The following is a 23,295-nucleotide window of genomic DNA, read 5'->3' on the forward strand; positions in this document are numbered from 1 at the left end:
AAAAAAAATAATAAATGTACATTTAAAATTTAATAAAATAAATATTTATTTTTTATTATTATTATTATTGTTATTATTATTATTATTGTTATTATTATTATTTATTTTTATTTTTAATTTTTTTTTTTTTTAATTTTTTTTTTTTTAATTAGACATTGAGATAAATAAATTCATTAAACGAGGTAAGATATTACCAGACATTGGGAAATCTATTTTACCAGCAAACAAAGCAATACATTGAGTTCTAGATTGAAGATCTTGAATGGTTTGTTTACGACCAGCAAATAAGGCACTACGATTAGTAAATTCGTCAAAGTTATTTAGTAAATGGTATTGTTTAACAATGATGTCAACGTATGCTTGAATGATAGAAGAGAAATTTCTAGTGATATGTGGTGAAAGGAAACGATAATCTTGTACCTTTGAATCGATTTCTGATTCAGAGATTGGTAAGATTTCCAAATTTTCAATCTTTTGAATTGCCTCTTGATACTTTTCTTTGTTGTATAGGTCAAAGAAATCGCAAAGTTTCAATAATTGCTCAAAGGCTAAATAACTGGTTCTTGCTGTTGAGGTTGTTTTTAATCTACCTTGATAATCATTGAATAATTGCTTACCAAATTGATATAATTGATCTCTTTCACTTGAAATTGAGGTTAATAATACCGATATTCTACTATTATAAATCTCTAAAACTCTTGGATACTCTTCAATCATAATCCAAAATTCAATTGCACTTTGATATTCATTCTTATTCTCTAATTCCAATGCTGATTGTTCTATAATAGTTCTCCATTGTTGTTTATTTATAAATTCCTATTAATAAGAAATAAAAAATAAAAAATAATTTTATTAGTAAGTCTATTTTTTTTTTTTTTTTTTTTTTTTTTCAAAAAAATTATCCACAATTTGGAATACTTACAGAAAATAAAGATAATTCATGAGCAAATTTAAAACCATTTGGAGATGATACTACAAGTTCAGAAATTTCTTGGATTTTAATATCATTATCAGCAATTAAAAGGTAATAGAAAAAAGCCTCTCTATTCTCTTCAAAGGAAAATATTTTTGTGTATTGTTTAATCATTTCTACCAAATGAATTGATTTGGAAGTTTGATCGTAAATTTCTTTTTGTTGTTCTTGTTGTTGTTGTTGTTGTTGTTGTTGTTGTTGTTGTTGATTTTGTTGGTAAGTCATAGTGTTTGTATTGGTGGTGCTTTTATTGAATTTATTGATTTCATCAACATGTTTATTATTGATACCACTATTTGAGGTTCTCAAAAGTTTATAATAATCTAATGCGATTGCTAAATGTAAAGAATCATCGGGACAAAATTGATAAAGACTAACGATTGCATCTTCAAATTGTAACGATACCAAAAGTAATTGAAATATTTCCAATGTTTCATAGTTATTTCTATTTTTTTCAATTGAATTTTTAATATCATTTTGTAAGGACTCTAACAATGAAATCGCTGAATCATTAGTTGGTTCAATGGTGATTCTTTCCCTTATGAAATTTAATCTCCACCAAATATAATCTTGAATAGATGTGATCACTTGTTGTTTTGTTGAGTTTGGATCATTACAAGATAAAAGATTAAATACAGAGATCTTAAACACATCTTTACTCTCTGTTTTAGCTGTATTAAATTCTCTAGTCATTCTATCTCTTTGGTCTTTATTTATTGATGTATTATTAGTAGTAGTTGGTAATGAAGATTTTTGTTGTTGTTGCTGTTGTTGTTGTTGTTGTTGTTGTTGTTGTTGTTGTTGCTGCTGTTGTTTTTCTTTAAAGATTGGTGATAAAATATCGAAATAACGAGATCCACATTTTTCCAATGCAAATTGGTATGCCTCTAAGGTATAACCACTACGTAATAGATAGTAAATGATACACCAAATGGAACAACCTTCATAAATTTCATCAGAACTATCGGTTAATGGTGATTGATTCAATGACTTGATATATGCCACAATAATATTCAGTGGTAATGATACATTTGAATGTTTTGGTAAACGACTTTCAATTACTTGACTAAACTGAGTCTCTAAAAATGAAATAGATCTCTTTAATAATTGGGCCATAGTTGGTTTTGTGTGATATTTTGTATGTTTTTGAAGTTCTGTTAATTGTTGTTGTTTTTGTTGTTGTTCCTTTAATTGAGGTGTTTGTTGTTGTTGTTGTTGTTGTTGTTCTTTTAATTGTTGAATATAATTTGTTGTATCGATTTCACTTGTTAATGTTAATAATAAATTCCAAACATGGGTTACTATAGTAGTGGCAGTATTTGTATTAATTCCACCACCAATATTAATATCTGTTGAAAGACAGGCATCCATTAATCTATGAACCAATGGGAAACCATAAGATTTTGATTGATCTGCCATGTGAATATCATACTCTTCAATTATACTTGCATACTTTTTCATTTTATCTGATAATTTAGTTCTATCTTCATTCTGACCAGTTTGTCTTTGAGAATATATACCACCACCACTACCACCACCAACTCTACTTATATTACCACCAATTGAGATTGTTGATGAACCACCAAATTGAGATTGTTGACCATAAGTAGGACGAACACTTTGACCCATAATACTTGAAGATAATCCACCACGAACGCTTTGTTGAAATAATGATGATGATGATGATGATTGATTACTAGCGCTAGCACCACCAACACTTGGTAAAACTTTAATATGTTTTTGACCTAAAATCTCCTCTAAATATTTTTTATCTCTATTCCAATCATGAATTGATGTTTGTTCATAATGGGATTGAAACTCTTTTGATGTCTTTTTTTGAATGTCACAAATTGTATTCAAAATGATATTCTCAAATTGAACCTTTAAATAACCATCAATATCTGTTGGTACTGATTGAACATCTGTGAATGATGATGTATTGATATTAGATAAATTCTTTGCTAAAACTTTTGGATCTAATCCATATTTTCTATTAATTTTACTATTTAAATAAAAAATAAAAGGTAAATGAGAAAATTTAAAAAATAAATAAAATTTTAAGTTATTATTATTATTATTATTTTTTTTTAAAAAAAAAAAAAAAAAAAAAAAAAACTTACGAATCTTGAAATACATTTGGTTCCAATGGATTTGAAAATGGAGTTTTTGATGAAGTTAAATCATTCAATTGTTTTGATGTATCACCAATCTCTTGTAGATTTCTTTCAATGTTGAATGATGATAACCCAATTGGACTTGAAAATGATGATATTCTATTGATTATTTGATTGGATTTATTTGATAAATCATTAAAATCCATTTCCTTTACATTCATTTTTTTTTCCCTCCTTTTTTATTTATTTATCATAAATGTTGGGTTAATAGTTGAACAACACTTTCCAAAAAAAAAAAAAAAAAAAAAAAAAAATTAAAAAATAAAAAAATAAAAAAATATGAAAAATTCAAAAAAAAAAAAAATAAACAAAAATAAAAATAAAAAAAAACGAATTTTTTTTTATTTTTTTTTAATTTTGAATTTTTCATATTTTTTTTTTATTTTTTAATTTTTAATTTAAACAAACAAATAAAATGAACGGTGGAGCACCAACAAAGATTGCAAATTTTCTTCATAAATCAATTGTTTCAGTATTAGCACTCACATCATTAGGCTGTGGTGTTTTTGTTATCAGTGCAACTGCTGATTTATTGGAAAGAAGAAAAGTATGTATACTTTACTTTTTTTTTTTTTTTATTATTTCTATTCATTTTTATTTATTATATATATTTAAAATTATTAACCTCTATCAATTCAATAGAAAAGAAGGGAAGAAGAAGATAGAATTATAAATGAATTTATTGAAAATGATAAAAAAAGAATTTTAGAAGAAAATTTAAGACAACAACAACAGCAACAACAAAAATAAAATATTATTGGAAGAATATTTATTATAAAATGTGTAAATAAATGGCTTTGGTATGATTTATTTCATTCCCACCAAATATCTAACTTCTATGTATAGAATTTTTTTTTTTTTTTTTTTTTTTTTTTTTTTTGCTTGTAATTCAAAATAGGATATATCTATTTTAAGAAAAAAAAAAAACATTTAATTTTTTATTTAAATCTATTCAAGCGTTTTCCAACTTTTTTTTTTTTTTTTTTTTTGTGAGTTTTTTGTTTTTTGTTTTTTTTTTATTTTTATTATTTCCCATTTTTCAACGTTACACATTTCCAACATTACACTCACACAAAAAAAAAAGATAAAAAGAAATGCACACAAAAAAAAAAAATAAAAATAAAATAAAAAAGAAATATCAACATTACACTCACTCAAAAAGATAAAAAATCACCTGATTGCTTTATTTTGTAACACTTCTTAACACAACCATCTTTTTATCTCTACATAAATCAACTTTTTCACAACATTTTGATATTATGGAGACAAACTTGGAACGTCAACATCAACATCCAGTGTGTCAGTATTTTAATTTTTATGCATCCAAATCACTTACTTTGGGGAATCCATTGATTTCACACTCAGACAGCACAAGAAGAATAGACATACACTGTTTATCAAATTCAATAGAAGTCTCTTTAAATTAATCAATTTGAAGATGATGATATTGAAAAGGATAAGGATATTTCAATTGCACCATCAACATCAGAGTTAATATTTAAATTACCCGAAAATTAAAAATTAAATTGAAATAAAAGAAAAATAATAATCTATTTTTAGAAAAAAAAAAAAAAAAAAAACAAAAAACAAAAAAAAAAAAAAAAAAAAAAAACAAAACCAATTTTTTTTTTTTTTTATTTTTACTTTTTTCAAAACACAATTAAGAATTTCAAATAATATGTCTGCAGACTCTAAAAATCAAAAGAAAGTTCTTTTTGTTTGCTTAGGAAATGTAATAATTTTAATACATTTTTGTTTTCTAAACCATTTCTAATTTTTATTTAAAAAAAAAAAAAAAAAAAAAAAAAAGATTTGTCGTTCCACTATGGCAGAGATTGTGCTCAGAGGACTTGTCCATTCAAGAGGAATTTTAGATGATTTTCAAATTGATAGTGCAGGTACTTCTTCTTATCATATTGGAGATACTCCTGACCCAAGAACAGGTGAGTGTTCAAAAGATTTTATTAAAAAAAAAAATAAAAAATAAAAAAAGTAGAAATAAAAATGGGTAAATGGTCTAACTTAAAAAAAAAAAAAAAAAAAAAAAAAAAACCTTAATTATATAAAGTTCAATCATGTAATCAAAATATGGGCAGGGCAATATCAGAGGAATCATTGAAACACTTTAAATCGATTCCTTTACATAGAGCAAGACAATTTACAGATGAAGATTTTAGTAAATTTGATTATATCTTTGCAATGGATGAATCCAATTTATCAAACATTAAAAAAGTGTTGAAACACTCCACCACAAAGGATAATCATATTGCAACCATTAAAAGATTAGGTGAATATCACACACATAAAAAAATTAATGTAGAAGATCCTTACTATGGTGATATGTCAAATTTTAATATTTGTTTCAATCATGTTCACGATTGTTTGGTAAATTTTTTGAAAGAAATAGAATCTTTAAATTAATTATTGGATTCTATTTTTTTGTAATAAAATTATTATTATTATTATTTTTTGTATAAAATTATTATTGTCTTTTTTTTTATTTTTTTTTATTTTGTTTTTTTTTTAATGTTTTGGTGGTTTATAACCATCAACTGTCATATTTCTTGATGCACTTGGTAATGTTACCTCCATACCTTCTAATTCTTTAGTTAGTTTAATTTGACAACCTAATCTAGAGCTTTATTTTTATTATTATTTTTATTTTATAATGTTAACATGTGTTTTGAAATTAATTAATTTATCATTAGTTTTTATTATTTTTTTTTTATTATTTTATTTTTATATATATTTTTTTTTAAACATACTTTTCTTTGAGTTGAAAAGCTAAATCCAACATATCATTCTCTTCATCAGTTGGTTCAGGTAAAATATTATAAATTTTTGGTTCTAAATAAACGTGACATGTTGAACATGCACATGAACATTCACAAGCTCCTTCTAAATCAACATCATTGTCATGTGCTGCTTCCAATATATTTTTACCAACTTCTTCTGTAACTTTGGTTTTTGATCCATCTTTATTTATAAATGTAAATGTAACTCTTTATATTTTTATTATTATTATTATTATTATTATTTTTTTTTTTTTTCAATTATAATTTAAAATATTAAAAATTAGTAAACGATAAAGAAATTCTTTATCAAATGATTACCAACCATTGGTAGACATACTTATTATCATTGCTACTTGATGAAAATTGTCTATATATTATTCCATTTGAAAATTTATTTTTATTGTTTGTAATTTTGTTGAATCTTTTTATGTTATTAAAACATACTTGTTTAAAAATTTGGTTCATTGTGTTGTTAAAAATAAATAAAATATAAAAGATAAAAAAAAAAAAACTGAAAAAAAAAAAAAAAAAAAAAAAAAATGAAAAATGAAAAATGAAAAAGAATCTTCGGTCAAAACAACTAATTAATTTGTATTCGTTTTTGAAAATATCAAAAAAAAAAAAAAAAAAAAAAAAACAAAAAAAAAAATATTTACTCCTTTCGTTGTTTTTTCAAATAAAAACACTCATTTCCAAATCTATATTAAAAAAATGATAAAAAAAAAAAAAAAAAAAAAAAAAAAAAAAAAAAAAACTTTTTTGGCATTAAATAAAAATTAAATAATATACCTATTCATTGAAATTATTTGATTTATCTTTAAAATGTTTCAGGGCAACACTATTGATAGAATTAACCAATATTAAGAAAGAAAAATTAGTGGAAATAGATGGTGATAAACGTTTTAAATATCTTGAAAACTAAAAAATAAATTAAAAATCCAACACTTTTCGTAAGAAAATAGGGGATTAAAAAAAAAAAAAAAAAAAAACAAAAAAAAAAAAAAAAAAAAAAAAAAAAAAAAAATATTTTCATATTTTTTTTAGTTTCTAATAAATTTTATTATAATTAAAATTTTTTTTTTTTTATTTCTTTTATTTTTTTCATTTTCCCAAATTATTAATAGGTTTATTAATTTAAAATGAAGATATATGAAAATGATAAAGGAAACATAACGATTGAATGGGATATAATGATAAAAGAAATGTTTGATTTTATTGGGTTGTATGACCATGAAACCAAAGTGATAAATGATTATATTGGATATTGGAATATTGGAGGATATCAAGGTAATGGAATCAAAGATACAGGTATAGTTTGCGATAGGAATTGTAGTTATTATTTAAAATATTGGAGAGCAGTCGAAACGAATTCAATCAAGAGCACAACACCATCAATTTTCAGTTCACCATCAAACTATCAGTTGATTGAAATCGCTACACTCAAAGGTAATCCATCAATTAGTATATCAGGTGAACCTGGTGAACCATTATTGGTTAAATGGTCACACTCTAATTGTAGTAATGCAAATAATTTCATTGGTATTCACAATAGTACAAATTCATTACCTCATAATGCTAATAGATATTTAGATTGGTGTTATGCTAATAAGTTCAATGGCCAATTCAAATCCAAATTAATAAATAGAGGTTTACCTTATTATGCAGTTTTATGGGCAAAAGTAAAAGGTAATCAAAAGTTCATTCCATTATCAATATCTTCAAAATTAGGTCCTTCTCCAAAAAGATTATCAATCGTTGAAGCTTATAATACAAATGAAGATCATGCTCCGTTATCAAACTCCATCAATTTAAATATTCGTTGGCATAATTACCATTATTATCATATTCATGATTATGTTTTTTTATCAATAAATAAAAACATTCATATCAATTCAAATGATAATAATTCAAATAATAATAATTCAAATAATAATAATTCAAATGATAATAATTCAAATGATAATAACTCAAATGATAATAATAATAATAATAATAATAATAATAATAATAATAATAATAATAATAATAATAATAATAATAATAATAATAATAATCAAATTGAAAATAAAGCACTCTCTTATTTAACTGGTGAATCATTTCTTATTAAAAATTATTCAAATGGAGTTTGCGAAACTTCTTATCAATTAAAAGGTTTGGATGAGAGTGAGGATTTTGTTGCAAATTATTGCAGTTATAGTTATGAAGAAAAAAAATTTACATTAATCGAGCAAAGGATGTTTAAAGGTAAACTTTTATTTATTATTATTATTTATTATTTATTATTATTTATTATTATTTATTATTTTAAAATAAATAAATAATAAAATATAAAAAAAATAATTACTAATTTTATTAAACATTTTCTGAAAATATATTGAAAAAAAAAAAAAAAAAAAAAAAAAGAATTTTCAAATTGGATGTCAATTCATTGGGAAAAGATAAAAAATAAAATGGTAAGGGAATTAGTTATACCAGGAAGTCATGATGCAACAACCTATGGAATTAATTCATCATCTAAAAGATCACCAGATTATAAAAGCCCAAATTTTACACCAGATTTAATAATTTCAAAATGGTCAAAAACTCAAAGTGCAACCATTTATAAACAATTACTATTTGGTGTTAGATATTTCGATTTAAGAGTAGCACCATATCCAACAACTGGTGAATTATGGACAATACATAATATGTTTTCAGTACCAATCTCTGAAGTTTTGGATGACATTGAAAGATTTATGAAAAATGGACCAAAAAGAGAGATTTTAATATTACATTGGAACCATTTGGATTATCTCTCCAATGAACAACATGTCCAACTACAAACTATGATAAAACAAAAACTTTCTCCATTTATGGCTCCAAGATCATTTGGTAATGATGTAACCGTACAACAACTAGAACTTACTCCAATAATAAATGTTTATGATGATGGTTTCAGGAAATTGGCAGAAGAATCACAACCTGCAAAAAATGACACCATAGAGTTTGAAACATTCTTTTGGTATTTTCATCAATCATTACGTTCAAGTTATGAGACTAAAGAGTATCACACTTCAAAAACTGTCATTAAATTCCTTGAAAGAGAGATTGAAAAAAATCATTCAACATTTTGGGTTCTACAATGTATCCTAACAGTAAATTCTCAATTAAACTTTAATAATGTCCTTAAAATAGCAAAGGATTCTTTGTTTAGCTGGAATAATTCTGAAATTCCAACCTTTTTAAACTTTTTGGATAAATTGGAAAGAAATCAAACAAAGTGTAATATTATAATGACTGATTTTTGTACTTTTATGGATGTAACACAATATGCAATTAGAAGAAATATTTCTTCATAAAAAAAAAAAAAAAATACTAAATATATGTTTAAAATTTGTAAATAAACTATGGTTTTTTTTTTTTTTTTTTTTTTTTTGCAATATCAAATTATTGTTATTTTATTGTATAATTATTATTTTTGAAAATTAAAAAAAATTAAAAGTAAGATTGTATATTTTATTTTGATGTATTAAAAACTCTTTTACCAGATCTTGGATCCACTGTCATACCATAATTTAATCTTTCTCCATGAGTTACAGTTGTACTTGATGAAGCAGAAGGAGAGCATTTCATACAATAGTCTTTTTGGTCAAGACGAACAAATTGAGTACCAGTGATTTGACTTTTACATTTGAAACAATTGACACTTGATGAAGATGAGGATGAGGATGTATGTTTTTCATTATCATAACAAGATTTATGATATACTTTACCAGCAACTTTTAAAATTGAGCCCTCAATGATTGGTTTACTACATTTGGCACAATGATCAGTTGTTGTTGATTGTTGAATTTTAATTGAACATTTTTGACAATATGGTTTTTTATCATGAGGAAAGTATCCAGTGAGTAAAGGGGCATTACAAGATTTATCTGTACATTTGAAGCAACCTTTATGATAGAATGAATCGAAAATTTTAGCCACTTCTCCATTCAATGGTTTAACACATACAACACAACGATCACTATCAAGCCATCCAGAAGTAATGAATGGTGAACCACCTTGTTTTGGTTGTTTTTGATTTCCACTTGTGTATTGATTCAATTGACTTGCACAAGGATTACAAAATGGTTCATTATCAACCTCTGTGAAATCTTCTTTCAAGTTTTTACTACAAGAATAACATTTTAAACAATTTGGATGATATGGTCTGTCTAATGCTTCAACTGATGAACCTGAAATTGGTTTTTTACAATCATGACAATTCTTTGATGATTTGTTATTATTGCTTGAACATGGACCACATAATGGATTACCTGTAGTTGGTGATTTTTTGATTTGATCATTTTGATTTAAATTCTTATTACAACTATCACATTTGAAACATTGAGGATGAAAATTTTTATCCATTACACTGATGGCACTACCAACCAACTCTCCATTACATTTACCACAAGTTCCATCTTTTTCATGAGGAGTACAATATTTATCTCTATCATCACCATACTTTTTAGTTTTATTGTCAACTGGTTTATCACACATTTTACATGAGTCTGATTTCTTTTTTGCTAATGGAGAATTAGAGTTGGTGGTGGTGGTGGTGGTAGTTGGTTTATTATGATTATGATGGTGATGATCATGACCATCTTTATCCATGACTTGCTTTGGTTTATTTCTATCTTTTGCACAAGGTTCACAATATTTTGAAATACCCTCTTCATAATATCCATCTTCTAAACTTTTACCACAAGATTTACAAGAACAAGAATCACAAACCTTTTTTCCATCTTTTACTTGGAAATTACCAATTAATGGGTCATGACATAAATCACAGATACAACTTGTACAATATTTCTTTTCTTTATCATTTTCATCTGGTACATAACCTTTTTCTAAAGAACCAAAACAACCTGAACATTTATTGTTGTTGTTGTTGTTGGATTTGTTTTTTCCTCCTGATGAATTATTTGACCCTCCTAAATTTGTTGCACCCAACATACAATTTTCACACCAAAAATTGTTTGATTCTTGGTAGAATTTCTTTTTTGGATCCAATTTACAACTACAAGAACAACAAACTGCACAAGAAGTATGGAATTGTTGAGTCATTGTTGTCAAGTAATCATTATTTGTGATGGCTTTTTTACAAGCAGAACAATTCATACCTTGGAATTTTAACAAATCTAATTGTGGACCTTTATAAGTTTGTGATGCTCTTGCTGCTCTACCTAACCAATATAGTGTAATTGCGATCTATTTTCATTTTTTTTTTTTTTTTTAAGATTTTTTTTTTTAGTGAATGTTTTTTTTTTTTTTTTTTTTTTTTTTTTTCAAACATAGTTTTCCAATTTTCATAAAATAAAATTTCTTTATAATTACATTTCTAATTCTTATACTTTCAAATAAATCTTGAGATTCAAATAATTGAGTATCACGTAAACCCATTGAATGTTTGGCTGATTTAATAAATAATTGGATATTTTCTCTCTTTGCAAAGTCAGTTGATGGAGATTGGTTATATTTTGGAACAGAATTTGGTTGGATTTGATTTATTAATTTACATAAAAAGATACCATCTCTTAAAGAACTTTGAAAGTCTGATGGAAACTTTTGATTGATTACTCTCTCTATCCAATCTCTGGATTCATCTAAAGCCAATTCCAAATTAAATGCTGAAGTTGATGTCCAATTTGCTTTTATCATATTTTTTATTAATTAAGTAATAAATTTAAAAAAAAAAAAAAAAAAAAAAATAGTGATTTTGAAAATAAAAATAAAATAAAAAAAAAAAAAAAAAGAATAGAAAATTGATTTAAAAAAAAAATGGTGGTTTAAAAATAAAATTAAAAATTAAAAAAATAAAAATAAAAAAAAAATTATTTTTAGTTTCAAAAATTTTCTTTGAAAAAAAGTGGCTTTTATTAAAAAAAAAAAAAAAAAAGAAGAGAAAATTGATGAAAAAAAAAAAAAAAGAAAAAAAAAAGGGTTTGGAAAATAAAAATAATAAAAATTAAAAAAATAAAAGGGTTTATTTATATTATATATATATATTATTCTATTTATCATTTGTTGAATCTACTTTTATATTAGTTTGATTATTTTGCTTTTTGGATTCAACTGGAATTTCAATTTGTTGGTTCTTGTCATTTTCCAAAATTTGTTTTCTCACTTCAATAATATTTTGTTGTTCATTTTTTGATAATTGATTGTTTTCGTTAATACGAATATTATTATTATTATTATTAATATTATTATTATTATTATTATTATTATTATTATTATTATTATTATTTTTTGGATCATCAATAGGTATAAAATTAAATTGTGGTTGAGTTAAAATGGTTGGTTTAAAAACTTTTTGCTTTTTAAAATCTTCATCACGTTTTTTTTTTAATTCTTCTCTTTCTTTAATAAGTTGTTCTCTATTTTTTTTATTGGCTAAGGATTTGCTTGCAATGATATCTTTGATTTCATCCAAAGATAAAGTTTCATATTCCAAAAGTGCATTTGCAATTAAATGATGTTCTTTAGAGTATTTCTTTAAGAGTTGAGTAGCTCTGATATAACTAGAGTCTAAAAGGGATTTAACTTCAGAATCAACCAATTCTCTTTGAGCTGAACTAAGTTTCTTTTCGGATTGAATATAAATTTGACCAACTTTTTCAGACATACCATAATTTGAAACCATTGCTTTTGCGATAGAGGTAGCCTTTTGAATATCACTACTTGCGCCTTGAGAAATATTTTCCTTGCCAAGAATGAGTTCTTCAGCGGCTCTACCACCCATTGCAACATCCATTTGAGCGATCAATTGTTTCTTTGTAACAAAGGTTTCCTCTTTTTCCAACATACTAACCAAACCTAAAGCATCACCTCTTGGCATGATGGTTGCTTTATGAACGGTTCTAGCACCAGGTGTCATTATAGCAACCAAAGCATGACCAGCTTCATGGAATGCACAAATCTTTCTTGCTTCATCACTCATCAATAGACTATGTCTTTCTTTACCCATCATCAAGTTCTCCTTTGCGTTCTCCAATTGTTCCATGGTGATTTCTGGTAGGTTATGTTTGGTTGTCTCCAAAGCGGCCCAATTGACAAGATTAAAAAGATCGGCACCACTAAAACCTGGTGTACTTTGGGCGATAGTAGTTGTATTTACATGTGAAGCAATTGGTTTATCCTTGAGGTAATGATCAATGATTGATTTTCTTGCCTTTCCATCTGGTAATGGTACTTGAATGATACGATCGAATCTACCTGAACGAATTAAAGCGGTATCCAAAGAATCTTGATAGTTGGTAGCAGCCATAACCATAACACCCTCTCTACCATCGAAACCATCCAACTCTACCAACAATTGATTTAAAGCTTCAGATGGATGATAATTTACACGCTTTGTACGACTTCCACCAACGGAATCAATTTCATCAATGAATACGATACATGGTGAATTCTTTCTTGCGGCCTCAAAGAGTTCACGTACACGTTTTGCACCAACACCAACAAATGCCTCTTCAAACTCTGAACCATTGATGGTGATAAATGAAACACGTGCTTCTCCTGCCAATGATTTGGCTAACAAAGTTTTACCTGTACCTGGTGGTCCAACCAATAATATACCCTTTGGCATAACTATATTACGTCTATAATATTTCTCTGGATTACGTAAGAAATCTACCAAATCTTGTAATTCTCCCTTTGCCTCTTCAGCTCCCATAACATCAGCAAATGTTGTATTTGGTCTCTCCACCAAGGTTTTGAATGGTTTACTTGTTAAAATTGACATTATTCCTCCCTTATCCTTACCTTTACTTGAATAAAAATAATATATAATAGCTCCAGCAACCAATATAAATAAAAGTACTTTAAATTTTGATTGAACAACTTGTACTTTTATTGGTTGTCCTACATTTAAATTATTATTATTTAATTGATCTTGATTATTTAATTTATCTGTTCCTGAAAATATCTATTTAGAAAAGTAAATAATAATAAATAATAATAAATAATAATAATAATAATAAATAATAATAAATAATAATAATAAATAATAAATAATAATAATAAAAATAATTAGTGAAAAATAATAAAAATTTGATTTATTATTAAATTACATACAGAAGTTGCTCTTTTTCTAAATGAAAGTAATGGTTTTGTTGTTGAAAATTCTCTGTTTAATGATAAAATATTTTCATTTCTTTTAAAAAGTGATGTGCTGAAAATATCATTGTGAGGGGTATTGCTAATTTTATTTAAGTTTTTTGCGCCATTAAATTGATTGTTTTGAGTAAATTTTTGAGAAATATTACTAGCATAATATTTCGTTGTATTATTATTAAAAATACGAATAGGTAATCTATTCATTTCCAATCAATATTTCTTTGGTGTGTGGTGTGGTTGTTGAAAATTTATAAAATAAAAAAAAAAAAATAAAAAAAAAAATAAAAAAATATAAAAAAAAAAAAAAAAAAATAAATGAAAATTTTTAATTTCCAACAACTCATATTTATGTGTTTAAAAAAATAAAATAAAATAAAAAATAAAAATTTAAAAAAACCATTGCAATGGATCTAAATAAAAAAGAAAATAACCAAGCAGATGATGAAAAAGGAGACATTAATAATTTAGATATCTCAAATAAAATAGTAAATAAAGATGAATTAGAATCAACAATATTGAAAAACGATATTGGAGCAAACACAGAAAATAATACAATACTAGAGGAACAAGATTTTAAAATTCCACAAACTCCAAAGAAAGTGGAGGATAAACAATACTTAAAATCAATGATCTCAACTGTTTTTGAAAGTGATAAAGATGACAATGAAAAAGCTAATCAATTAATGAATCAACTATTAAAAAGTAGCACTAATTTCAATGAAAATGATACTCTCTTTAATGAAAATGATGATCATGATGATCCAAACAAAAAAAGAAAATTTTTTAACAAAATAAATGTAAATCAAAATAATCAAAATAATAATAATAATATTAATAATGGTGATGATAACGACGATGATCATGACCATAATAATAACAGAGAAAAAAAGAAACCAAATACCCTTAAATATGATGAAGATGATGAATTTGATTCAATTTTAATAGAAAAAAAGAAAGAGTCTGAAACTATAAACAAAAATAAAAAAAAGGAAAAATTTAAATTTTGATTAAAGGAATATTTATACATTTATTTTTTTTTTTTTTCTTTAAGTTTTTTATTCTAATGAAAAATAAACTTTTAAAAAAATAAATTTTATTTAAAATTTTTAATATTTAAATTGCGGAAGATCAAGATTTGAATTATCAAAAATAATTGAAGTGTTCATTTTTTTTTTTTTTTCACTTTTCATTTTTTTGAAAAAATATCAAGAAATGTTTCTAATAATGATATCTAGATTAATTTTTTTTTTTTTTTTTTTTTTTTTTTTTTTATTTTTTTTTTCACTTTTCATTTTTTTATTTTTTTTTTTTATTTTTTTTTTCAATCGTCAAAAAAAATAGCGGAATAAACTTTATTTATTAGATTTGTACAATAAGCATATATTATAGATAACTGTACCATTAAAATATAAAATATAAAAAATTTTTTAAAAAAAAAAAAATAAAATAAACTTTATTTAAAAAAAAAAAAAAAAAAAAAAAAAAAAAAAAAAAAACCAAAATAAAACTTTTAAAAAAAAAAAAAAAAAAACCAAAAAATACATATATATATTAATGGATATAACATCAGAAACGAGTAATATATCTAGAGCAAGTGTTAGAAGTAATACATTATTTTCAGGGGATTTAAATCAACAAGCTATAAGTCAAAATGTTCAAAGGGAAATCTATAAACAATTAGAGTTATTATTGTTGAAAAAGAAAGCGGGTGAATCCAAAGTTACAATTCGTCAAGGTTTATTAGTAACTATTCCCCAAGTTGAAAAGGTATCACAGCTTTCACCAAGTAATGTATCACATTCTTTAGAGGTTTTATCAAATGTTTTGGTTCAAATCTCCAAACAATCACTTCATTCAGTTTGTGAGGTTTTAATTAAAATGTGTGATCCTTATTTGGATGATTTAAATCATTCAATCAATTCATCCACAAAAAATAGTAGTAAAGATTTACCATCATTCAAAGATGAATCAATTGAATCTGATATTGAAATTAATTCAACTCCAACTCTAAATATATCATCCATACTATCGTCAAATTCAATAACTTCACCTTTAAATTCACCTAGTACTTCATTAATGACTCAAACTTGTACAGAAATTCATTCACCAACATCTGAATTAACCATAACAGGAAAATCAGATTTAAATTCATCAACATCATCATTATCTTCATTAACAAGTGCTTCTGCTTTAGTATCACCAAACATAACCACCACCACCACCACCACTGTAACAACACCACCAACACCTTCCCCAATTTTACAACAACAACAACAACAACAACAACAACAACAACAACAGGATGAAGATATTTTCAATTCAATTAATAATAATAATAATGAAATATATCAATTCACAAATAATTTAAATTTAAATTTCTCAAGAAATACAAAGAATGATTTTAAACAAATATCAGAGGATACACCATTATATCATTTATTAAATACAATATATATGGTATTGGAATCACATAGACCAATTAATAGTTACAATGGTAAAGAGTTTGAAATTTCAGAGGTTGAACAATTATCAAGCTTACCACCAAAAGTTATAAGTTTTTTATTTAATTTATTGAACTATCAATTTACACCAGCAATTAGATATAAGGCTGCTAGTTGTTTAAAGGTCATTTCAAATACTTCTTTGGAAACTATCACTCAATTCTATATTAATAAATTACAACAAGGCCCACAAGGTGGTTCTGGTGGTAGTGGTAGCGGAGGTAGTAAACAATCTACTGATGATTTCTATAGAGAATATTCAACATTTCAAAAGAGTACCAAATATTTAGAGTTTGGATTTCATAGAAATAGTCAAATCGAATCAACTTGTCAATATTTTGCAAAGTTATTATTGGAATTGGAAAAGGTATCACGTGCAGTTTTCATTCAATCCATTTGTTATACCCTATGTCATAGTTATCCAAGAATGTTTAATCAATATACAAACTATCAAAATGTACCAGAATCATTTTGGAATATAACACAAAAGATCTATGAAATAATATTGAAATGGTCAAAAAAGAGTAGTAAATTAAAGCCAATCTCTATTAGAACCCTATTTGCAATGGTTGGTTCTAGATCAGAGTTTTTCATTGGTAGAGGTGGCGATTTGTTAAGTCTATGGTCATCAACCTATAAAGAGACCTCAAATAAACAACATAGAAAGAGTTATTTAGAATCATTGATTCAATATTTTACCAATGTTAAGCAATTGTTTGGTACTGAATCAAAGGCAAGCTTTTATCAATCACATATCGATATCATTTTACCTGTAATTTTACCAAAGAAATCCACACCATCACCCATTGAAGCCTCTTTGATATTGGAGATTCTAATTGCAATGGGTAGATTTAGTCTTTCGATTGTTGTCTCAAAATATTTACTCTCAATGTTAAGTATGGCACCTGGTTCAACCACTAAAACCAATACCGATTATTCTTTAGAATCAAAAGCTATCGTCTTTAAGATGATCTATCGTTTACATTGTGAATTCCCCGAGCAAATTCGTTACTATGATCGTACACTTTGGTCAACTTTGGATGTTTTATTTGGTGCTTACGATGGTGAATCAACTCCAATCAAATATTTACTCCTATTGTTCCCCTCCCATTGTTCTCACGAGAACCTCAAAGAGATTGCCGATAAAATCACCAAATGGACTTGGCATTCAGAATTGGATATTGCTACCATGTCAACTATTGGTATCACAAAGTATTTAGCTAATCAACCACACACTACATTTCCTTCGATCCTCTTACAAATGCTCACCTATATCACAAATTATTTCGGTGAGCTAAGTGGACTTTGCAAGGTTGTAAAGAATATGTGTATGATAATGCAAGAGTTTATCGGTTTTCATTATTTACCAAATAAAGAGAGAAAAATGTCTGCATCAACTGGTATCGATCAAACCACTTGGAAAAATCTAAGAGATACTTGTGAAGGTGTTTCCCTATATCTACTCTCATCTTGTATTACACCACTTTGGTCAGAGGTATTTGAATTCATTCAATTGACTGGTCATGAAATTTTTAGAGAGATTGATGCCTCTTTGAAATGTTCTTATTTGGCCGATTATCTACCATTATCCTCTGCTAGTGGAAACAATCCTCTTGTATTATTACCTCAACAACAATTAACAACCATCTCTCAATTGATTCCAACCTTAAATCAAGATCTATCCAATTTCTTAATAACTCACAAAGGTGATCTTTCAAATTGTATTAGTTGGGCTTGGGCAAGACTTAGAAAAAGATGGCATCCAAAATCACAACCAATCGGTTGGAAAAATAATTTAGCTTTCCTTTTATTTTCTCTACGTTTAAATGTTGAACAACCAGAGTTAACCTCAATTGAGGATCAATTGCTAACAGAGGTTTTAACTTGTTATTTCCAAGAGAGAGAAGGTCGTACCAATGAGGAACTTTGCCAATTAATTGCTGATATCTCACTCTATCTTCATCCTTCATGTTATGATACCGTATTTAGATTCATTGAACAAGAACGTGGTAGAGATTTAAAGAGAAAAAAGAAAGAAGTATTCTATACTCAAGATCATGTTATCACTTATGCAAGTCAATTGGTTGAAAAACTTTCACTCACTGAATATGATAATATACCTTCCATTCGTACCGCCCTAAGAGAAATGACTTATTTTTGGATTACAAATAATCAAATATTTAAAGATATTTCTTTACCAGTTAGAAAACAAACTGGTAAATTATTTAAAAAATTTTTATTATTAGATAGTAAGTTTTTATTATTATTTATTTATTATTATTATTATTATTATTATTATTATTATTATTATTATTATTATTATTATTATTATTATTATTATTATTATTATTATTATTATTATTATTATTATTATTATTATTATTATTATTATTATTATTATTATTATTATTATTATTATTATTATTATTATTATTATTTTTAAAGATTTAACTCTTAATTTTACAATTTATAGGCAAATCAAAATTACCAAAGAGTGAAATTTCATTAAATAAAGCAAGTTATACAAAATTAATATTTCAATGTTTACAAGTTTTAACAGATAATTGTTTAAGAGATTCAACATTATGTGAATTAGAGATAAATGTTCATCAATGTTTAAATACTTTAATATCAGAAGCATGTTTAACCGATTTTAAAAAAGAGATTATTCCATACCTTCAAAGATCATTCAATATGGGAACTCATGTTCATCCAATGGTAGCAGATAACCTTTCAATCTTTTTAAGAAGATCTCCAAAATATTTGAATGAATACATCGAGAAATCATTTGATAATGAAAATCATCCAGTTGGTTCATTATTGTTTTTAAGAGCATTGGTATCAGATTTTTCATCAGAGAACTACTTAAAATGGAATCATAATTGTCCACCCGAAAGATTGGCTTTACTATGTCTCTTCCATATGGTATCAAACGATGAGAGAGCAAGATTACTCTCCATTCAATTATCAAACGATTTGGCAATGCGTGAACCAAACTCTGAAGAACTAACATCATTACATGCTCACTTTCAAACTGTGTTTAGTAATAATCTACCATTGCATATTTATTTACGCTCATCCCTTTTATATAGTAATTCGATGAGTACAAAATATCCATGGGTGACACCAGGTCTCTTTGAGGAATGTGAACATTTCTTTAAACTTTTACCATTCAATCATAAACAAACAATGTTAACTCTATTGGCTCCATGGACTAGAAATTTTTGGTGGGTTTTATCAGTTGGTGAAGGTCTCTCTAAAAAGAGTCCTTTCCATTTGTTAGAGGCATTATTCAGTTTAACCATTCAAGCAAAACAAAGTTCCCTTTCAAATCTTTCATCAATTGAAGTTTTATGGGGTGAATTAATTAGTTCAGGTGATCATTCTTTCAATCAAAGTAGTGGTAGTGGTAGTAGTTCTACAGTTAATCCAATCTCAACAATCACTCAATATACTATCGATTTCCTTATGGAGAAATATCATTATCAAGAAAATGAAAGATCAAATAAATCATTTGAATACTCTTTATCCGACTCTAAAGATGCATCGAAAATGATTATGAGCTTTATTTCACGTAGATCCTCAACTCATTGGTCATTGGTAATTCAACATATGATAAAATATCTTAGAGTTTATGAACCATTACCTTTATCACCTATTGATTTTAGTATTGATACCATTAAATTGGGTGGTATTAAATCAATGCCAACTAATCATCATAATTTAGAGGAAAAAAAGAAAGAAAATCATCTTTTATTAATTTCATTACAAGAGAAACAACAAGAGCAACAACAACAACAACAACAACTACAACAAACAACAACAACAACAACAGAACAAACTCAACAACCTACTATCAATCCAATTGATAATGATTATATTTTTGAAGAGAAAATTCAATTTGATAGATTATCATCAATTCAAACTGAAGAAGCAATTCTTGGCTTCTTTGAGGATTTATCATTTGAATTTCAATTTCAAGATATCATTACAATACCAACATTGATTCCAATGTTATTATCAAATCTATTGTTTGTTTATGGACCATCCAATCAAAGTGCAAACCTTGATACAAAGAGAACCTTAAACAATATTCTTTTATCATTGATTATTCAACAAACATCAATCTCCAAAGATATTAAAGCCGATTGCACATTATTGATCGAATCCGATTGGAGTACATGGAAAGAGAAACAAAAGACAATGTTAATCAATGTATTACGTGTTGGTTTAGGTGATTCTATCCTTGACATTTGGGAAAACATTTCATTGCAATTCAGTGTTAGACCATCACAGATTTCAATTTGTTTATCGGCTTTGGATTGGTATGGTGGAATTAGAGCATCACTTTTATCAAGAAAAGATGGTATGGATGGTTTACTTGGTCTATCATGTGGTCTATGGAGTGCATCTTTAATGGGTGAAATGGAGATTTCATATAAAATTCTATCTCTATTGACAAACATCGTCTCTAGTACCGATGTCAGTGGTGGCGGTAGTGGTAAATTACCAAATCAACTAACAGAGACTTCCTATGCAATCATTGTACGTTTAGCTTCAATTTTACTACATACATCTTATCTCTCTCAATTCAATGGTGTTATGATCCTTTTGTACAAAACTATGCAATCATTAGAATCAACTGCCAATACAAACCTTCAATCACGTATGACCGAAGAGATGATCGATATTCTCTGTAGTGGTTTAAAGTTGGAACAAGTTGTCAATCGTGGTATTGGTCATCCTCATACTTCTATCTTAACATTATGGTTCGCTAAAGAGACTACACTTTTCCTTGAAAAGAAAAAAGGTGATCAATCACCTTCGATTTGTTGTGCAGTTATTTTGGCTGCTGCTTGTATGGTAACAATGTCACCAGATGATCCAAATACAAAAGATTTTCTAGAGTATCTCTTTGAAGCACCACTTTCAACACCAATTCAAAAAATGTTACCAACTTTATATCCCTACTATCATTATAGTATTGCAAAAACTCAAGGTGCAACACCGCTACCAAAGGATTCAACCTCTCAATTGGCAACAACATTATGTTGTAAATTCATTGAAGAATTCCCTGATACTCCCGATTTAATTAGTGGTTTAATTTCAACTGTCAATGATATCACCAAATCATTGGTAGAGGTTGGTGGTAAAGAAGAAGATGCATCTTTCCTCCTATTCTTTATCAATGAATTACTTTCAAAATATGCTGTTCTTCATCAATCCGTTTCAAATATTCAGTCTATGGTACTCGTTGAATATACCCAACTCATGATTGATCTTTCGCAACGTTCAACCTCTTCTGCCACTAGAGATGAAGCCCAAAAATCAATTCCATTCATTCTTCAAAATATTCCACCAGGTCTTCAATTGGGTGCTTTTGATTTCCTCAAACAATATAACAAAAATGGTATTGAACCAAACTACTATGGCACTTTTGGTTTACACACTGATCAAGATATCATTAACAATGTTTACACTTCTCTCTATTTAATAAATACCTATCTCTATGCAGTTCCTTCTCCTTCCAATACTGATTTAAATCCATTAATGAAAAAAATAATTGATAAAAATTATTCATTTAATCCATCATCGTCATTGTCATCATCAAATGGTAGCGGAAATAAATTGTCAAATAGTAATGGAAGTAATTCAGGTAAACTACAACCTCCACACCTTTCCAAACAACAATCCCTCTACAAACAACAATTTCAATCCTTCCAATTTTCCTTTAAAAAGAAAACAGACATTCCAAAACCAAGCCAAGTTTTACACACACCACAACCAACAAAACCACAAATCCCCTCTGATCCAATCTCCCTTAAAAGAGAACAAAGCTCCTCTGTCATCCCAATCGTAACACCACCTTCTCCAGTATTGGGAAGTAGTAGTGGTGGTAGTGCCTTTAAGAAACCATTACCAATCATGACAAAAAACCTAAGTGAACAAAGATTAACACCACCAACTCGTCCTTCAACTCCACCTCCAAGCGCCTCAAATCTATCCTCTCCACAAAAACCTTCATTATCCTCAAATGGTACAACCATTCAACCACCACAATTACCTCCAAAAAGACAAAAACCAACTGTATCAACTTTAAATCTTAATCAATAGAATTCAAACACTATATATAATAATTTATTATTTATTAATTTTTTTTAATTTTTTTTTCCATTTTCCAAAATTTTAATTATATTTTTTATATTCTTATTTTGTTTAATACATAAAATAAATATTTAAACTACTTAATTAATTATTTTAATTATAAATTTTATTTTCTTATTTTGTTTCAACACATAAAATTAATATTTTTTTTTTTTAAAATTTTTTTTTTTTTTTTATTATTTTTTTTTTTTTCTTATCATCCTTTAATTTTTTTTTTTTTTTTTTTTTTTTTTTTATTTACAAACAGCTTATTAAAAAATGAATAAAAAAAAAATAATACTTAGTGGGTTTGGTACATTCTGTGGTGTATCAGATAATCCAAGCTCACAATTAATGAATGAGATAAAAACATACATTAATGGTATTCCAAATAAAGATGTATAGTTTTTTTAAATTGCTTTATTTTTATTTTATTAAAAATATAATTTTACTAAGCAAAGTTTTTTTTCTTTATTTCTAACGACTAAGTAGGAATTAAGATTTGAAATTATAGATATAAATGTTATAAAAGTATCAGGAAATGGTGTAAAAGATTATTTAAATCA

The 23,295-nt window shown here is 26.1% G+C and overlaps 11 protein-coding genes across 11 annotated transcripts in view; 7 read left to right on the plus strand and 4 right to left on the minus strand.

The window, feature by feature from the left end:
• Nucleotides 1-144: 144 nt before the first annotated feature.
• On the minus strand, nucleotides 145-3,308 carry nup93 (nucleoporin 93; the record flags this gene model as incomplete). Its single annotated transcript, XM_641977.1, has 3 exons — nucleotides 145-816; nucleotides 923-2,975; nucleotides 3,094-3,308. The coding sequence occupies 3 exons, from the start codon at nucleotides 3,306-3,308 to the stop codon at nucleotides 145-147; spliced, it is 2,940 nt and encodes a 979-aa protein (XP_647069.1).
• Nucleotides 3,309-3,562: 254 nt separating this feature from the next.
• On the plus strand, nucleotides 3,563-3,897 carry DDB_G0267482 (hypothetical protein; the record flags this gene model as incomplete). The annotated part of the gene is made up of 2 exons (XM_641978.1): nucleotides 3,563-3,694; nucleotides 3,790-3,897. 2 exons carry the CDS (start codon nucleotides 3,563-3,565, stop codon nucleotides 3,895-3,897), a joined length of 240 nt encoding a protein of 79 aa, XP_647070.1.
• A 509-nt stretch (nucleotides 3,898-4,406) lies between these two features.
• DDB_G0268262 (hypothetical protein) lies at nucleotides 4,407-4,665 on the plus strand (the record flags this gene model as incomplete). The annotated part of the gene is made up of 2 exons (XM_641979.1): nucleotides 4,407-4,446; nucleotides 4,586-4,665. The coding sequence occupies 2 exons, from the start codon at nucleotides 4,407-4,409 to the stop codon at nucleotides 4,663-4,665; spliced, it is 120 nt and encodes a 39-aa protein (XP_647071.1).
• A 160-nt stretch (nucleotides 4,666-4,825) lies between these two features.
• acp1 (acid phosphatase 1) lies at nucleotides 4,826-5,568 on the plus strand (the record flags this gene model as incomplete). Its single annotated transcript, XM_641980.1, has 3 exons — nucleotides 4,826-4,879; nucleotides 4,958-5,090; nucleotides 5,216-5,568. The coding sequence occupies 3 exons, from the start codon at nucleotides 4,826-4,828 to the stop codon at nucleotides 5,566-5,568; spliced, it is 540 nt and encodes a 179-aa protein (XP_647072.1).
• Nucleotides 5,569-5,670: 102 nt separating this feature from the next.
• DDB_G0267486 (hypothetical protein) lies at nucleotides 5,671-6,407 on the minus strand (the record flags this gene model as incomplete). Its single annotated transcript, XM_641981.1, has 3 exons — nucleotides 5,671-5,785; nucleotides 5,913-6,149; nucleotides 6,280-6,407. 3 exons carry the CDS (start codon nucleotides 6,405-6,407, stop codon nucleotides 5,671-5,673), a joined length of 480 nt encoding a protein of 159 aa, XP_647073.1.
• A 674-nt stretch (nucleotides 6,408-7,081) lies between these two features.
• DDB_G0267488 (hypothetical protein) lies at nucleotides 7,082-9,280 on the plus strand (the record flags this gene model as incomplete). The annotated part of the gene is made up of 2 exons (XM_641982.1): nucleotides 7,082-8,186; nucleotides 8,346-9,280. 2 exons carry the CDS (start codon nucleotides 7,082-7,084, stop codon nucleotides 9,278-9,280), a joined length of 2,040 nt encoding a protein of 679 aa, XP_647074.1.
• Nucleotides 9,281-9,437: 157 nt separating this feature from the next.
• Nucleotides 9,438-11,624, minus strand: ChLim (LIM-type zinc finger-containing protein; the record flags this gene model as incomplete). The annotated part of the gene is made up of 2 exons (XM_641983.1): nucleotides 9,438-11,174; nucleotides 11,301-11,624. 2 exons carry the CDS (start codon nucleotides 11,622-11,624, stop codon nucleotides 9,438-9,440), a joined length of 2,061 nt encoding a protein of 686 aa, XP_647075.1.
• Nucleotides 11,625-11,976: 352 nt separating this feature from the next.
• Nucleotides 11,977-14,288, minus strand: DDB_G0267492 (hypothetical protein; the record flags this gene model as incomplete). Its single annotated transcript, XM_641984.1, has 2 exons — nucleotides 11,977-13,893; nucleotides 14,043-14,288. 2 exons carry the CDS (start codon nucleotides 14,286-14,288, stop codon nucleotides 11,977-11,979), a joined length of 2,163 nt encoding a protein of 720 aa, XP_647076.1.
• Nucleotides 14,289-14,488: 200 nt separating this feature from the next.
• On the plus strand, nucleotides 14,489-15,091 carry DDB_G0267494 (hypothetical protein; the record flags this gene model as incomplete). The annotated part of the gene is made up of 1 exon (XM_641985.1): nucleotides 14,489-15,091. One exon carries the CDS (start codon nucleotides 14,489-14,491, stop codon nucleotides 15,089-15,091), a length of 603 nt encoding a protein of 200 aa, XP_647077.1.
• A 547-nt stretch (nucleotides 15,092-15,638) lies between these two features.
• Nucleotides 15,639-22,699, plus strand: DDB_G0267496 (hypothetical protein; the record flags this gene model as incomplete). The annotated part of the gene is made up of 2 exons (XM_641986.1): nucleotides 15,639-18,834; nucleotides 19,059-22,699. The coding sequence occupies 2 exons, from the start codon at nucleotides 15,639-15,641 to the stop codon at nucleotides 22,697-22,699; spliced, it is 6,837 nt and encodes a 2,278-aa protein (XP_647078.1).
• Nucleotides 22,700-23,008: 309 nt separating this feature from the next.
• Nucleotides 23,009-23,295, plus strand: part of DDB_G0267498 (hypothetical protein) — a gene marked incomplete at both ends in the record, with an annotated part of 803 nt that continues 516 nt past the window's right edge. Inside the window, 2 exons of the mRNA XM_641987.1 lie at nucleotides 23,009-23,128; nucleotides 23,222-23,295. The exon at nucleotides 23,222-23,295 is cut by the window's right edge and continues 297 nt beyond it. Coding sequence (XP_647079.1) covers nucleotides 23,009-23,128; nucleotides 23,222-23,295 — 194 coding nt within the window. The remainder of the gene's footprint in view (nucleotides 23,129-23,221) is intronic.

Source organism: Dictyostelium discoideum (assembly GCF_000004695.1).
Source record: "Dictyostelium discoideum AX4 chromosome 1 chromosome, whole genome shotgun sequence".
Classification (NCBI taxonomy): Eukaryota; Evosea; class Eumycetozoa; order Dictyosteliales; family Dictyosteliaceae; genus Dictyostelium; species Dictyostelium discoideum.